Genomic DNA, 18494 nt, shown 5'->3' with positions numbered 1-18494 from the left:
CACTCTCCTCAGCCCCCAGTAATAGAATCATGGATGACCTATTTATTGCCATAAATATCACATCCAGCCAACTGCTGGAAGTGTTCCTGTCAATTACTGCTGGTTCTTGTATTGTTGTACTTTGATCTTTAGTTCCTAGTGCAATACATTGCTCAAGGCTGCTCCACTAGTATCATGCTTTATTAGCATCATAATCATGTATAATAAGCATCCACGCGAGTAAGGTTGAAGAGATTAAAAGTGTGCTGTTGCTGCAACAGGAAGGGGCAGATAAGGCATTACCACAGAGGAGGTAATGTCATAACACACTTGTTTAGTTGTGCTACGAGCTGTTTTACAAGCTGCATCAACTTCGGGTGACACATTTTTCGAAGGCATTTCTGTGCTGCATCAGTGTAGTGTGTTTGGTGTTCTGTGTCTCTGTGTATGCATTTGGGTGTGTTTGATTATCCTTTACAGCCTCTAAGGGAGCCAGATTCATTCTCACTCTGATAATAAGGGAGAGACTTTAAATGCCCTCAAGTAATTTCTCCTCTTCCATCCTTCCTGTTGCATCCGGCTGCTTTTCTTTCGTTGTTTCCGTTTACATTGTCGCAGACTAGATAATCTCCCAGTTTTGGCCCCTAATGATATCTGTCTTTTCTCACTTTTCTATCCTTATTAGTTGAATTAAAACAACACTGGCATCAGTTCGGGTTGACTGAACCATGTTTGAGTCACTTTCAGTTTTCATAGAACAGATTTGAGTGTTGGCTGGACCATTTTTCATCAGCGCGGTCGATCTCTGCCTATCTCTGTGGACCACAGGGATGGCAGCTCTGTTTCTCCCCACAATAGCCTTACTTATCTCGCATCAATACTCCAATGTGTTGTATATTTGCCTGGTTGCTCAAATGTCCATTCACAGGCCTGCCTCTTACTTAACCAGAGAGTGCAGGCAAGAAAGAGTCACAGCAGTGAATCCATTAATTTCGTACCAATCTTTCACTGTCTTCTCCACTCTGCCCATCTCTTTCTCTTCCTATCTCTGTTTTCCAGGTGACTGAAGTGGAGACTGACATTTTGGAGGCCCTTTAGGAGACCTCTCCATCTCCCCTGACTGCCTTCTCCTTTTTTCCTCGACGTCCGTCTCTGCCTCCTCTCCGCCGTGCGTCCCCACCCCTTCGCCTAACCCCAGCATGGATCTGAAAGACCATAGGCACCGCTCTCTGACGAGAGGTCGGTGCTCCAAAGAGGCCCAGTACACCACCTCGTCCCTGGACGGAGACGAGTGCCGCGTGCCTACCCAGAAGTCTTACAGCTCCAGCGAGACGCTCAAGGCCTTCGACCATGAGCAGAGGCTTCACTATGGAGGCTGTGTGACCGACCTGGTGCACCATGAGGCTGATGAGTACGCCAGGCAAGGTGGGTTTCTGCAGCAAAGAATGTCTCCTCAGATACTTCTGTCTGCAGTCGTGATAGGGGGCTTGATCCATACTGTGCTGGACTGAAGATATTACTTAAAAAAGAAAGGTGGTTTTGATTCTTTGAGGGCGTCCTGTAAGAACTTAAAGCAGCACAATGTAACGTTCAGCTTTTGTTGAGTTTGGCGGCTCCTTTGGACAAAAGCGGTAGTGCTTTACCAGTAGCGTGGAAGGGTTCCTACCATGCTCCTCAAAGTTACATACATGAAGGCGATACAGACCCCTCAGACCATTACAGAGGTGTCATTAAACCTGTTGGAAGTTGATGTACCATCACAATGACTCTGGAAATATTATATTAAGGTGGAAAAGTTACATAGTGCTGCTTTAAAGTAACTTTCTATTTAGTTTTAGTTTCTGCCTGCTCAATATTTTAGCAAAGAGGCTTCTTTGCTTTCTTGTTGGTTAAATTGAAAATGTATAGAAGTAGGTTAGCTTTAGATGGAGACCGAAGCCAAGATTGTTGCAGAAGGTTGAAAATTATCCACCTACAAATCTTGGTAATTTAACAATGTCCTTATAAAATAACCGTGTAAACAGGGATTTGTCCTGTCAGTGCAGCTCCAGAATGAAAGTTGATGTTCATTCCAGCACTTGTGGTTCAGCCTCTTCAACTGATGTAGTTTAAGTGTGCTTTAATTCTGTGTTTTGATACAACATTAGATGCACATCGTGTGTCATACGCTGAACATGATTCGACACTACACACCTACACACATTGCTGCATTAATGTGAAAAAAAGTGTCTGGCTTGTTTTTTTCTTTTTAATGCAGCCTGTTTTAGTTTTTTTCCTTCCTGTTTTTTAAATAAGCTTCCTTGGTAAGCTGTTAATGTCATCAGCGAGTAAATGCTGCTTTGCTGGGGACTGTCAAAGCAGACCTTTAGCACTAGCTAGGCTGTCATAATGAACTTCTGTGTCCCTGGTGAGTGGGTTAGCCGATAGACCGATAGGTCATTGCTAAAGGGTGAGTCAGCTCTGATAGGCATGTCTTTAAACTGTGTTCATACGTGTGTGTGTGTGTGTGTGTGTGCGCACATTCACATGTAGGAAGTTTGCAGAGGGGCATGAAACAGAAATTATTGATCCTTGGCTAGTGAAAGGAGTCAGACTCAATGGGATTGATCTCTGCTAAGCTCTGTTTTCTCTGCATGGACACAGATAGGAGAGGAATCCAGCTCTGAGCAACACAACAATGCAGAAGGTTGTAGAAAAACACTGAAACCATCTCAAAAATAAAGAAATACACACGGCAAAGGGATCTTGATAGGTTTTTTTCTTTGTTGTTTTTCTTTTAAATAGCATTCAGAGTTATGGTTTGAAAAAGTAAGCCTGATGTCAAGGTTTGAGGACTTACTATGTGCAGAGTACACTGTAAACGATTGTCATGTAAATTAACAGTAAAATACTGGCAGCAGGGTTGCCAGTATTTTACTGTTAATTTTACAGTTATCCTACTGTTATCTAGTTTACAGTATATTACTGTAATAATACCATGTACTGATTTACAGTACATTACTGTTTTTTCTTGATTTCACAGTAGACTACTGGCAGCAGGGTTGCCAGTATATTACCGTTTTTTCTACAGTTTGCTTACTGTAAACTTAATTTACAGTTTATTACTGTTATAATACTATCTAGTAAAACACAGTATATTGCTGTATTTTATTGGATTTACAGTAAACTAGTGGCAAGGTAGCCACAATATTGTTTTTTATATTAACATCAGAATTTTACCATAATCCCAAATAAAGTACCATGCAGTCATTTTTGTAAAGAGCATATTACTAGCAATTAGCAAATAAGCAAATTTAACGTGGTATTCTATACAACATACTGAATGATTCAGTTAACTTAAATGCAGCAATAAAAATCTATGGAAAAGAAGAGACTTAGAAAATATTAGATCAATTATATAAGTCAACATTTATTTGTAAAGAGGCAGTATGAACTTAAACAAACAGTTTTTTTCCCCATTACAGTTGGAAATTTCAAATGTGCATAACAGAATAAGGCAGCCCATTCTTTCATCAACTGTGAACACAATGAACACTTTTTAATAAACTTCGAGGAATTATGCATCTTGCCATTGCAAGTAGTGCTGCCTTTTTAATACAAAATACATAAACAATCATTTTTCTGCAGTGTTCTACAGCATAAATACCCACATTTTTTAATATAGCAAATTCAGTAGAAAGGAGAAAGACAAAAGACAAAAAATGGGCAATAACCGTGGCTACACTGATGTGAAGTTCCTGGGTAGAGAGATCTCACTGACCTACATGAAATCCCACTCAAAGTCTATGAGGTTGTTCAGAAGAGAGGACACACGGGGGTTGACTGTGACTCTTCTGAAGGACTCTCCCTGTCTTCTTGGAGACAATCTTGCCCCGGCTGGCCTTGGTCCCTTTTTCTGGGTTGATCCCAATGAAGCGCCTGAAAAACACAGTAGTCTGAGATTAGAGGTTGGAAAAAATAGTCTGCTGCTATATAAAATAGGGCTGGGTGATATGGACAATATCAAAATACTTTTGACTGGATACCTCAATATCGATGTTGTGATGATACTGTAGGGATGACTACTGTTGCTTTCTACTGGTGCTTTTTTTACCATTAGCGTGAGAAAAAACATTCAAGAAGCCTATAGAAAATCAAAACTCTAAACAAACAGTGACAGGAACTACAGCCAATCAGATAACTTCAAGCAAAGTGACAAGAACCATAATGGCTCATATCGCATGGAGATTTCAATTGTGGTTAAGTATATCCAAAAATGATAAAAAATACATGTACGTTGAATAGATTTCTAATAGATATACAGAAAAAGTTAAACATTAGCTCTAAATGAAGATTATAAACCACATAATCTAAATATTCAATAAATTGACGTACTTTAGAAGACACTTCATGTCATACTCTATATTCAATCTATGTCACAGGGTTTTCAGACAGTGTATCCAATAGCATAATAGAAAATTCTGTGATTCATGGATTGAATATAGAGCCTATAGACATGAAGTGTCTTCCTTTAAGTACCTTGGATTATTGGATATTTAAATTATGTGGTTTATAAAGTTATTTTAGAGCTGATGTTTAACTTTTTCTGAATAACAATTAAAAATGTATTTACATAAATATATATTTTTAACATTTTTTGGATATACTTAACCACAATTCAAATCTCTATGCAATATGAGACATTATGGTTCTTGTCACTTTGTTTGAAATGATCTAATTGGCTGTCGTTACTCTCACTGTTTGTTAAGAGTTTTGATTTGCTGTACGCTTCTCGATTGTTTTTTTCACCCTATTGGTGGAGCATGATCTCGTCTAATCACCATCAGATATGTTATTAGGTATATTACATACTAGTGCCTGTGTTCCACTATTATTGATCTTGAAGATCTAAATAAGAGAAATGCATATAGAATCAGAGTTTGCGACACTTTTTTTTGTCTCAGATATCTTGTCTCAAAACATGATATCAATATAAAATCAATATATTGCCCAACCCTAATATTAAGTGGTCATTAAGTTAAGGGTTTAAGATGCACATGAATGAATGTGAGAAAGAGATAGGACAATAGACCTTTTTCACAGCAGCCATTTTGATATGAAATGGCAGGGAAACACAGGTGTTACTAATATATTGTGGTTCCATTCCATTTTTAGTGTAGCAGAGTCTTTCCAGTGAGTTAACATTAACAATACCCGGACCCTGGCCGTGTAATGGAATGGAACCTTCATTAGTGTCATTAGTAACACTTGGGTTTAGCCTACAATTTCATGTCAAAATGAGTGCTTTGAATAAGGTCTGTTGGACAACACAGGCCTTACCTTTGAATGAATTCAAGTGTACAGGCAGCTTCCTCTTGGTACTGTAGATTGCAGATGTAGTACACTGAAAACAGAGTAGCAAGACATGACCCTCAAGGCTGATCATCCAGCGTCCAGCAGTCACACGCTCTGTTCCACCTGAAACGTGAAATTAGAGTAATTTCAGAAAGCATCTTGACATGTATAAATATCTGTATTTGGAAGAACAGTCATGCTTTGCTGGGATATAGATAACTTTAAAAGCTCATCTTATATGAAAAATACAGTATGTCACTTCACTGAACACATACCGAGCAGTATTAGACGAGGAGTCGAGGGTAGGGTGAGGGTCTTCTCTACATCAGCCACTGTTGCAGACATCTGTAGGGCACAGACAACATAAGTGTAGGGAGCATATTAGTTCCATGAGATGAATTTTAAAATGGCAACAATTCAATGCAATAAAAATGAAGAAAGAAGAGAAACAAACCTAGGTCTCCAAGAACACAGCTTGTGACAGAGAAATTGTTGGTCATAATATACTTTCAATATTTCTTAAACTTATGATTAAACTTGCTCTGCTAAAGTTAGTCTTTTGACGTTAGCTGTTAATGTTACCACTAAAGATATCCATGCAACTCAAACTCAACTCAACTTCCTTTTATTGCCACACGGCTAGGCCGGTGGAATTAGTTTCACAGTGCAGGTGGTAGCTGCAACAAAACACCACAACAGTACAAAAAGACAGAACCTTTTCCAGAGGAAAAAGACAGTAATAACATGTGAATAACATGTCAATTCATGTGAAAATGCACAGAAACAGAGGACAAACTCCAAAATCCCCAAAATAGAGGCACAATAATGCTTCTAGCTGCAAACCAACCAAACAAAAAACTAAACAAAAAAGCAATATGACTAACTCACCTACAATAATTATATTGTATGCTAAACAACACTACTATACTGTCCTGCAAAGTTAGATCTACTGATAAAACACGGTTTAAAGATATTGAAATAATTGTACAAGATTAATCACCAGACAGATAAAAGATATTTCAACTTACCGTGTGATTTGCTCATAAAGTGCAGGATTCAGATGGATAATCCTCAAAAAGAAAGTCCAGAGATGGCTTCAACTGTTCTGCATGCCTCCTCTAGAAATGCAGTAGTGTTCTGTTGATTCAAACATCGCTCCCAAAATGCAACGCTATTTACGGTATATTACAGTATTTTATGGGAAACGGCAAACTGCCCATCGATATTGCCCAGAATGCATTGTTTTCTACAGTATATTACCGTTTTAATGAAAAACAGTATGCTACTGTCAGAATTTGACTGTTTTTTTACAGCATTTTGTTACAGTGTAGAAAAATCAGAGAAACTGGTCAATCTGGCAGTAGTTCAGGGAAAACAAGAGAGAGAGAAAGGTGTATTAAGAAGAGGAATAAAACACTAGAACACAAGAAACTCTCTTGAGGCAAAGGTAAGAGCAGAAAATTGAGGATTGATTGGCAGGATCCCTGATAGACTGAAAGTCAGTGGTGTGTGCTGCTCGGACACACTCCAATGCTGCGCTGAGCTGACCTCACACCGGGCGATAGCTGGTCGATACCACAGTCCTCTCAGCCTATCGGCTTCATCGAAAGCCCAGAGCCACAGATGCATCGTGGGAAGTGTGGCCACAGGAGACCAACAGTGTTGCAGCACCATATGGACTGTGACACTAAGGGAGGAGGAGTAATGCTGGAAGGCTGGGGGAAGAGAAGGAGTTGGAGTGAGAAAGATAGCGTGAGAGAAACAGCGGATACTTTTCTTCATCTTTCAACTATTTTGTAACACGTACATGAGAGAGACGGACTGAAATGGTGTTGTCTTATTTAGGGTAGCTTGAGGTTTAGAGTTAAGATGGAAAGAAGTAGGTAGGGGTGCTTATGTCTTACTAGGAAACACTAAAATTGGACATATAAGGAATATTTTCTGATCATTTGCTTTTTGTTTTATTGAATATGAGACAGTTGGCTTGCAGAAGAGTAGTGTTTTCTGAACCGGTCTGCAACGTTGGTTTTTAATGGTTGATAGGGGCACAATAAAGTTCATGATTGATGCTGATGAAAGTATAATTATGTTTTTCTTGGATTGGGAGAACTATCATAGTGTTTATCCTTCTTTGCGAAAGGGTGCCTTGGTCAACTGAAGCTATTCTCAGACTGTTATTTTACTTTAATGGTTCTGTGTTGTGCAAACCAATTTACAGCACTGCGGCATGTTAATGCACATCAACTCGCATTTACGGCCGCCATTAGATTAATGTATTTGTGCATGAACACTCATTAACATATATCTGATAAGAAGGGTTTCTTAGACACACTTTCTGTCTCTCTTTCGATATACGCACAAATGTTAAGTGTATTATTGTTTGTACTATATTATATTATATAAACATAATAATCAGATTTTGTGATCATGTATAGGTCATAAATGTTTTTTATTGACTACAGATGAATAATAGAGGGGTGGTAAAGCTTTTCACAGTTTAAGTAATACCTCAAAGACCCTACTGCCTTCCAGATGAACTTTGTCAACTAACTGTGTGTAATTATTCATGAAAACCTACTGGAATTTCAGAAACACCCGGGGCATAAATTCAACTAATATGGAATGGCAACTCCTTCACACGTAAATGCCGAACAGGCATCAAGATATGCACTCACTGTTTATTTTATCTCCGTTTTTCATACGGCGTAGGGTGAACTTCTCAAACATTCTGCAGAAAAACATATATTTAATTGGGCCCCTGCATCGTCTGGAATCATTATTCTCTTATCACGCCGAAATAAATCACTTGACTGCTGCATCCAACATATAGATAAAAGATTGCTTGTTATTATAGCTGGTGTTCACATTTTGCAATCTCGTGCACTGAACTCGTCACCCTGGTAACCGAGAAAAATTAAGATTTTAAAGGTGTGGGTTAACAGTGTGAGAGAGTGTGTTTTAAAATAGGCCATTGAATTCTCACAAGCAATCACAAGTGAGCCTTCGGAGGCTCTGAGCTCTGTGTTTGTGGCCGAGGTACCGTCGTTGCAGATCAGCCGGCATCCAACACAGGCGTCTGCGTTCCAAGCGTGTTGACGGTTGACAATGGAAGCTCCCTTAAGAGGTTAGCGCTGATGCGTATCCTATCAAATTGAGGAACGGGAGAGTATTTCTTCAATGACAAAGTGGTGGAGAAAGACCCTAAAAGTTTTTCTACTTTTTAACTCCCAATTGGCTTTGGCAGAAGTGTGTTTCGTTTGATCTAGTTGGTTGAAGCTACCCCGCGTAGACCCGAACAGCAAGTGAGGACAAAGCAAAGGCTGCTAAGGCAGAGGAGGTGTTTTATCCTTTCTTTTCTTTTGAAACACTAATGAAATCACAGTGGACTCAAACTCAGCTTTCCTGGCTGAAAACCCCATGAGTTACGAGTGGAGCTCGTAGTTTCACAAATTCTTATATTGATCATAAGTGACAGGGAAGAGAGACTGATGTGGTTGTTTAGCTTGGTCCGTTATGTCTCCGCGCTACATACACGGTGACAAGTACAGTCCAGCATAAAAAGACGAGCTTTAACTCTTCTCCCCCATCAACATCTGCCAACACTTTAAGGCTGGATAGAACGGAGATATTCACTTTATTGTTAGGAGGTCGGCCGAAGTCCAAGCAAAAAATGGCCTCAAAAAGTAATAAGTTATCTAACAAGTATACAATACCAGGCTGAATGAGTGAAGTGAAACAGATTGCAGACATTTTCTGGCAAACAGTGAGTGGCGTTGACAAAGCAGGCTTTCTGATATATTGCTGTGTGATGCTGGAGTTGTTTTTTATCAAATTATGTAGAATATCAGGCTGCATATCTGGACATGCACTAGGGATGGGCGGTATGGACAAAAAAATGTATCACGATAATTTCTGGCATTTATCCCAATAACGATAAAAAAAAATACCAATACAAAAAGTGTCATCAACGGGAATATTTCTTTCTTTCTTTCTTTCTTTCTTTCTTTCTTTCTTTCTTTCTTTCTTTCTTTCTTTCTTTCTTTCTTTCTTTCTTTCTTTCTTTCTTTCTTTCTTTCTTTCTTTCTTTCTTTCTTTCTTTCTTTCTTTCTTTCTTTCTTTCTTCTTTCTTTCTTTCTTTCTTTCTTTCAGACTCATTTCTTTCTTTCTTTCTTTCTTTCTTTCTTTCTTTTCTTTCTTTCTTTCTTTCTTTCTTTCTTTCTTTCTTTCTTTCTTTCTTTCTTTCTTTCTTAGTTTCTTTCAGGCTCATTTCTTTCTTTCTTTCTTTCTTTCTTTCTTTCTTTCAGACTAATTTCTTTCTTTCTTTCTTTCTTTCTTTCTGGCTCATTTCTTTCTTTCTTTCTTTCTTTCTTTCTTTCTTTCAGACTCATTTCTTTCTTTCTTTCTTTCTTTCTTTCTTTCTTTCTTTCTGGCTCATTTCTTTCTTTCTTTCTTTCAGACTCATTTCTTTCTTTCTTTCTTTCTTTCTTTCTTTCAGACTCATTTCTTTCTTTCTTTCTGGCTCATTTCTTTCTTCTTTCTTTCTTTCTTTCTTTCTTTCTGGCTCATTTCTTTCTTTCTTTCTTTCTTTCTTTCTTTCTTTCTGGCTCATTTCTTTCTTTCTTTCTTTCTTTCTTTCTTTCTGGCTCATTTCTTTCTTCTTTCTTTCTTTCTTTCTTTCTTTCTTTCTGGCTCATTTCTTTCTTTCTTTCTTTCTTTCTTTCTTTCTTTCTGGCTCATTTCTTTCTTCTTTCTTTCTTTCTTTCTTTCTTTCTTTCTTTCTTTCTTTCTTTCTTTCTTTCTTTCTTTCTCTTCTTTCTTTCTGGCTCATTTCTTTCTTTCTTTCTTTCTTTCTCTCTTCTTTCTTTCTTTCTTTCTTTCTTTCTTTCAGGCTCATTTCTTTCTTTCTTTCTTTCAGACTCATTTCTTTCTTTCTTTCTTTCTTTCTTTCTTTCTTTCTGGCTCATTTCTTTCTTTCTTTCTTTCTTTCTTTCTTTCTTTCAGGCTCATTTCTTTCTTTCTTTCTTTCTTTCTCATTTCCTCAATTTATCGTTTTTACCGTGAGATGACAAATTCTTACCGTGGGGAATTTTTTTGACGGTTTATCGTGAACGGTAAAATATCACCCATTCCTAACATCCACTCACTTAAGGTATGTCTTTTTTTCCCATTTCTGCCGGTTTTCAGTGTCTGTAAACTGGGTGTTTTAAATAGCTCCTCGGAGACCCCAGTAAAACAAGCTTCGTCGTGTTTTCCAGCAGACCCCCCCTACTTTCATTGCATTTCAACTCCACTGTTTCCCCATTACACACTTATTACCTAGTCCGCTTGGATGAACACAGTCAAATAACACATTCTTCCCTCAGCATAACATGCAGCAGTCTGGAAAGCTCATTACAAGTGTTCACTATTTAACAGCAGAAAGTAAAATGCTTGAAACCATCAGTGATGCCAATAATGCACAAAGCTCATTCTCACGAAACCCAGACACTTTTTTTCTTGAATTTACACTCACCGTGAGACTGTGACTCGTTTTGTCCGCTTGTTACACTTTTTTTTTTCTAGTGCGTTAGCTAGAACCAAGAATCACTGCTAAATTAATCACATGAAAGACCCATAAATATATGAAAAGTTTAAACACGTAAATGTTAAATCATTTGGATTTAACAGAGGATATTACCCCATGCTCTCCGTTTACAGAAGCTCTTTATTTGTCTCTTGCCTCTCTGTACCTCTGATCTTTCAGCTCTCGCTACATCACGACTCCAGCCCCTTCCGTGGCTCATTTTTAGCACATCCCTAGGGGTGTGTCATCCCTCCAGGTTCACCCCTGGACAGCAGACATTATCACAGCCACTGCAGCGTCTCGAAGCTTTGGCCTTTCCTTTCAGAGGGATCTAAATAAACCCCTCTGCATTCTCTTCTGCTGTTTTTGGCCCCAGGGCTGGAAAGCACACATGGAGAATGGGCCACCCACTTGCCTACCTTCCTGCCTGGGCAACGCTCAGCATCATCGACGGTCCCCTCTCAATTGTCTCTTTCTGTCTCTCACTTTCCTTTATGTCTATTATTGGCCTTCTGTCACACCTTTCGTGTCTGGCTACTCAATCAGTTTCCATTTTTCCCCTTTTTCCTTTCACCCCTAGCTGTTCCTGTATTGTTGCTTGGGTGGTTATATCACACACCTTTTTTTGTTTACGGCCTCTCTGTGGATTTTAGAAGAAGTATAAAAGTACGTGCTTCATGTTTAATTTCACGCAGGCTTCGCCTGTTATGGGCACGATATGTTTTAAACTTTTATTTTTAGATATTCAATAAAACGTAAAAAAAGGCATTCATAGATGTAGTTCATACCTCGCAAGCTATTCTGCACTGATATTCTTCTTTCATTTTACATTCCCTTTTTTCCATTAGCTTTGATGTAAAGAATAACTACAATGGCCAAGCGTTGCTTTGTCCTCTGCCTAACTCTGCCGCTCGTATCCACGATTGCCTCCAGTGTCTCTGCTGAACACTAAATAGCAAAGAAAATGCACTGAAAAGTGTCGGAGAGAAAGCATCATGCTTTTCTTTTTCCTCTGTCCTTTCCATTCTCTCCGAGGAGACTTTCAAGTGTCTTCCAGATCAGCAGCCGCACCTTCTCAGAGTGGGTCCTCTTGAATAAGATAAAAGGACTAACCCTAACCCTGAGAGAGTCCCCTACAATGTGACAGTGTGTGCAGAGTTCTCCATTAAAGATGAGAGGAGTTGAGTCTGTTGCGCGACAGAAGTCTTTGACTACTTCAAATCTCTCCTTACAAAGAAAGATTATTCTGCAACAAAGATCACTTACAAAGAATATTGTACCTATAACGTTGTCTGTGAGGGGTGACCATTATCATATTATGCCGTTCAAAGTATGATGTTGGAGGTTTAGCTTCAAACAGAGATGACAGGCTACAAGTGTCTATTAAGTTCACTTGCTATTAGGTCCACGACCCCTAGATTTTTTTTTTAATTTTTGTTTTTGCCTCAGCTGAAGATGATTTATTCATCAAATTCCAGGCTGTAGCTTCTGTACTTAAAAACATCTCTGCATCTTTTTTTTTTGGTGATGTTTCTACATTATGCAGCAAACTGCCTGTGATTTGTAAATAGATTTTGATGAGTAAAACTGGCACATTTCCTTTCGGTCTCCTCCACCTCTGCAGAGACCAGTGTACAGTTCGTGATGGAGTTGCCTCTGGTGTTTAAAGCAAGACTCTTTTAGGATCTCTGGCTTTCACTTTCATCATTTTGACTCACCAGCGGGAGGCCATTGAGGGTTCTTTTCACTGACGCTCCACTGACACATTTAGTCGATGCTCCTGCACAATGCCGGCCTGTATTAGGGCTACGTTCACGTTAGTGCAGCTTTATTTTAAAATGTTTAACTTTTCATGCAGCTTTGTATGGCATCCACTCTACTCTGGTGAAAAGGGAAAGAAACGGTTCCTGCTGCTGAAAGTGCTTTATCTTTGAAAAAGGCTGGGTTTGCAGACTGCTGTGGAGGGACAGAACCAAAAGCTTTTGGAAACTACAACATACACCACTGTGTAAAAGTCTTAGGCAGCTTTGTTTCGTTGTTCGATCAAAGTTGAAATAACACTCATACTTATTTTCTAGTCTCTAGAAGATACAAAGACAAAATACGTGCCTTTCTTAAACCTTAGAGTCTCACTAAATACTGACATTTTCCTCCAGAATCATTTTGTTCTGAACTTTGTGCAGGTTTATTTTTGGTACATATTATCTTAACATCTGCTGACATGGATTTTATTTAGTGACTATTTTAAAAATGGCTAAAAAAAGGCTTATAATTTACTGACTGATTAATCAGATTACCTCTAATATGATCACTGTATTCTCTAACTGTGACCAAATGAAGAGACTGAAAAAAATATGTATGGACTTTTCAACTTTATTAAAAACAGAAAGACTAGGCCTAAGGCTTTCACAGTTCTGTAGCTGCACACATTTGATTTTCTTTCCATCTCACCATGAAACCTTCTCTAATGAGCCAAGCTTATATCATAATAACAAGAAAAAGATTAGCTTTAACAAAAGTGCAAGCAACAATGTGGGTAGCACTCTTTAAAACACTGGGAGTCGATCGGCTTCTTTTCAAAGTGGCACAAAGGAGCTTTTGCAGTTTTTATCACAGAGAGTCGGCCCCCCATAAGCATGGAGGTTAAGTGGATTTTATAACACCGTCCAAACTTTTATCTTGTTCAGTCTCTTGCTCTTTCACACTCACCGTTTTTCTTTCCTTAGTCGGTAAGTCATGATCCGTCGTTCCGCTGTGGCTGATGTGTGATATACTGCTGTAAAACTATCTGTGGATGTTGTGAGAAATAGCTCCAGTTTGGGTGGATTTGGCAGATAGTACGGACAAAATACTTCCAAGAAAGTAACAAAATATTTCTTGGGAGGCTGCATGATATAGCCTGAAAAATAAAATATCAATTTCTATCTTGTAAAACCAGTTCTGAGTTTTGATTTTAATCCATTTGTGTTCTATTTTTTAAATAAATAAAAGAAAAGAAGAAGAAAACTTACAGAAAACAAAATAATGTTTTCAAATCAGTGAAATTGATCCATTAAAGATTACTTTAAAGCGGACCTATTATAAAATACACGTTTTCTCTTGCTTTAACATATAAAGTGGTCTCCCCTCAGCCTGGCAACTCAGAGAAGGAGGAAAGCAACCAAATTCTGCAGTGTCTGTACAGCCGCCCGGATGATCCATCCAGTGTGATGTGGCTTCTACGAGCCGTTCAGATTCTGCTCCCTTCATTACATAACGACGGGAGCGATGCATGAAACCATGCCCACAACTAACTCTGGCCGGAACAACAACAACAACTCCGCCATTTTTTTCGTAACGGTGTATCGCGTCATTCAAGCAGCCAATCAGCACAGAGCCTCATTATCATAGCCTCCCCGCCCACTCAGAATCCTGCATAGATAATGAGGTTAGAGAATGAGATGATAAAGACACGGCTCAGAGGCTGAATTTCTAATTTATTTAGCAAAAACAATCAAAAGCTTGTTTTTAAGACATTCAAGGCCTGTTATATAGGTATTAGATGCCATAACAGGTCCCCTTTAAATACTGGATTAGAAAAGTACAGTCTTAACTTTAACTTTATTTGTTTAAGATAAGAAAAAATGAAAACCAAAGCATTGAGTGCAGGTGTTACCTAAGATGCGGTACATCCACCTGGGTCTATTGGCTCATCGACACACCTCCTCAGAGCTCCACAGTATACGTGTACTCATATTATGTTGTGAGTACTTTATAGAAGTCCTAAATCTGCCTCGATCTTCTTAAAGTTGGAAAAACACACAACAGAACATATTGCGATGAAGCACCTGTAATTTAATTGTTATGGAATATGAAAAATGACAATAAAGAATCTTGAATCTTGAATTATATTAGCTGGGTTGGCTTTAAAATCACTTTAAAACTATCCTATTGCTTTCCAAAGATCCGCAAGGGATTAGGCATATTTTAAAGTGGAGAGGGAAGAGGAAAACCTGTCCACATATGTTTACGTCTCTCACCACCGTCCCATTTTCAAGGACGTGTGACTAACATTACCGGTGAAAATGCAATCTGTCCACTTAGATGGCAGATGCAAATGTACAGTATGTATCTCCTTGGATACTAACTTCACAAGCTGACAGCGGCTAGCTGCATGCCTCTATTTAAAATGCTGAGATTAATTAGCTGTGCGGTTACTTTTAGTTGCCACAGACTGTAGAGAGCTATTGACGAACTTTACAGCAGACAGCTGTCTGCACAACGTTGGACATTGCAAACACGAACCACTTCGGGCCAGCTGAAGAAACTGTATCCATTTAGAAGACGTAACCGCGGACCGTCAGGGGGAGCCGTTATGGAGCTCCGTGCGCTCGTGAAAGCGATGGCAGTGTCATGCAGATTAAAGTGGAAATCAATTTTCATTTTTTAAACAGTGCCATAAACTATTAATTTAAATTAACTGATAAAATCAATTTCTTGGCCAGCTCTAATTCCATCAAATCAAACTGAGACTGGTACTAAAAAAAACAAAGAAAAAACAACAACTTTATGTTGTGTTTTAAAGTGGAACTCCACCAGGGAAGACAAGGCCTCGGTGGAGCGGCGTGTTCCTCTGGCTTGTGACAGGATGTGCTACAGAAAGAGCGTATATGTATGAAGAGCTCCAAACTTGCAACACACAGTGGGTGACTGCAGTACGACACATTGAACCTGAAAACAGTATAAATGACTAACTGCTCTGTATTCATGCACACATGCTCTTGTGTGTCCGTGCATTCCACCGGGTTACAGTCAACCTGGACGGGCCTACTGATGATCAAAGAGACTACAAAGCAGCTGCATGCTATTAAAAATAAATGGGGGTGAGATTAAATACAATCCCTCCCCTCCGATTGCTCTTTATCTTTGTCTTTTCTTTGGCATTCTGTTCCTCTGCCAGCTGCAGTAGTAGCTGACTGGAGTTGCTAAAAGAATATTGTGTCCTCCTACTCACTCATCCCAGCTGTTATCAGCCCCAACAGTTGCTCTTTTAGACCTCACAGCTAAGCATCTTGTCCTTATCCCACCTTAAAATTAGACAAATACAACCTCAAAGGAGCAAAAACACATAACTTAATACAATGTGACATTATTTATTTAGTATCAAAGAACAGGTTAATATTAGGGCACCACATTATTCGGTAACCTGCATTAGCAGGAGTAACTTAAAGTAGTCGTGTTCTGTGTATTCAGTCAGTATGCAAGTCGTTTTGGCCTTTGTAGATTCATGTTCATGATGCTGAGAAAGTTTACTGACAGTTTTTGTGTGGCTATGAGATTGATGTGCCTTCCGAATTAACAATGTCTCCAAAACACGTCTCCAAACAAAACAACCAAAAAAATAACACCTCAAGTTAATTTCTCCGATTGTTCCCGCACTATCAAAGAGACATTATCTGTAATTCTGGCACAGGTGCACGGGTACGCAGATGGAAAGCACAAAAGTGAGCAGCAAACGAGACGCATAACAGGAACAGATCGGGGAAATACATGTTGAAGGTGGCAGCTATTTAGCGCGGATGCCGGCTCTTATTCACAGCTACGCGCACATAAATATTAGGTAACAAATAGGACAGTTAATTGACAGAGTCCAGGGAGATGCATGCTGACACCTGCAATTTTCCTGAAATAATAATCATTCATCAGACAATTTGGTGTGGGGTTTTATGGGAGTCGAGTTAATCTATGTTTACTATGTAATGACCCTTTTTTTGACTCTGCTTTGGCAGCTTTTGATAAATGAGGCAGATTGTAAATGTCACTGTTATCAAGTGTGTTTTCTCTCTCTCTCTTTTGCTCTCTCACTGGAGTCACTTGTATCCTAGGCTTTAATTAAACATGTTCCCTTGCTGCAGAATGTGAACGTGTAAGGAATTTTAGCTATGTTTATTTGTTTATTTATTCATTCATTCATTCACAAAAAAACATGTTTCTGCCCAGTCTATGCACGTAAACACTATGATTACCCTGCAGAGAGAAGCCTCTCCTGGTCACAGGGGACGTGTTTGCATTGGAAGGCAAGAATAGCAAGATCATTAATATGCAAAAATGGAACACATGAGCCAAAAAGCGACATTTCTTCTCTCTGTTTTCTGTGGTAGAACAACCATACCACAGCTTTTCCTAAGACCCTCTAATGTAATGGAGGATATATCCTGCACAAACTTGCACACTTGTTGCTGCATATTGTCATTCTGAGTAGAAGACATCTTTGAAATAAACAGCACGACAAATACGTTATCATCCCACCATACTTTATTAGACATATCTATCCACGTATACATAAAATATAAGTTATATTCTTGGTTGTGGGTTGTGGGTACTTACAGGAAAGGGGGTCACCAATATTAAGCCACCATGATGCCAGAACAAACTAGAGGCTTTCCTCCACAATTATAAAGACACAGTGCCAAAGCTTTTCTTTTTTTTTTTTTTTCCATCGTGCCCAACAAAGGATGATGCAAAGTCTGGGCTACAGCCCCAAATGTTTTACAAACAGTCCCCAGATCTCAGCACAGCAGAAATATGAAAGGAAATTACATTCCAATCACGCATTAAACCCACAGAAATAGTAACACAGTGTGATGCACGGTACTGTATATGAAAACAAGAGCCTAGACGTGTAACTTCACACTCCCTGACAACAAAGACTGTCTATAAGTCTGGCACAAACATACTTTGGGCACGTCAACAGAGGGAGAGAGAAAGACAGAGCGCCAGTCTGGTGAGTGTTGGCATCAAGTGGTAGCATGCTTGAGTTGCAGGTTTCACAAGGTCTTTTATAAGGCAAGGAGATACTTGTGATGCTGGAGGAGTTGCAGAAGGAGTTTCCATCTAGTTCAAAGTATATTGTGTGCAAGCTGGAGAAAAAGCAGAAGCCAAGCTATAAAAACGGCAGAAAGAATCATAAATACACCTACACTATTTATTGGCAACACCTGTTATTGTGTTAGAATGTTTTTTTTAGCCTGACCTCATATGAATCTAGAAATGACGTGCGTCTTTAGGATTGCGACTAATTAAGAGATTTAAAAAAAAAATTGAATCGTAATTATACTTTGATTGCCATATGATAAGAACCTTTTATAAGCATGAGTGAGGAGAGAAAAGGGAACAGACGGAGCGGGGGAGAGGAAGGGTGAACAGACAGATGGGGCACCATAAGAGCTGGACAGGTGAAGAAGAGGAGGGTATCGGATAGCTAAGGCATGGAGTTGCCACAGTTTCTTACTTTTCAAAAGTAAGCCTTTTCGCAGGGGCGCAAGCATGCATCAGGGCCAGCATGCATTTCATTCTTATATCACTGACACAACCATCGCACTTAAACCGGCAGGGTTTCAAGAAGCTAAATGGAAAAAAAATGCCCGGACATATTGTGACATCAATACATCAGTCGGTCAGTCAATTAATCAATCAACGAAAGATCGTATAACTGATTTGCGTGAGGCCCTGCTTGTAGTTGCAGGGCTTCCGGTGTTAAACACATGCCAAATCTGTGTGCGGGCTATGAATCTCCGCTCTGACAACCCCTCCCCAAGGCAGGGGCATAGCCAAAACGTGTCCATTGGGGAATATTCAC

General features: G+C 39.2%; 1 protein-coding gene across 8 annotated transcripts in view; it reads left to right on the top strand.

The window, feature by feature from the left end:
- The window catches only part of tenm2a (teneurin transmembrane protein 2a), a 246226-nt gene that overhangs the window by 55080 nt on the left and 172652 nt on the right, over positions 1-18494 (top strand). For all 8 annotated transcript variants that reach the window (XM_061725794.1, XM_061725796.1, XM_061725795.1 and 5 more), the window contains one exon: positions 1039-1404. In XM_061725794.1, the coding sequence (XP_061581778.1) occupies positions 1179-1404 (226 nt within the window). In that variant the 5' untranslated portion in view covers positions 1039-1178. The remainder of the gene's footprint in view (positions 1-1038; positions 1405-18494) is intronic.

Source organism: Cololabis saira, chromosome 7 (assembly GCF_033807715.1).
Source record: "Cololabis saira isolate AMF1-May2022 chromosome 7, fColSai1.1, whole genome shotgun sequence".
NCBI classification, from domain to species: Eukaryota; Metazoa; Chordata; class Actinopteri; order Beloniformes; family Belonidae; genus Cololabis; species Cololabis saira.
The sequence above is the reverse complement of the archived record's forward strand: the minus strand, read 5'-3'. Positions and strand labels throughout refer to the sequence as shown.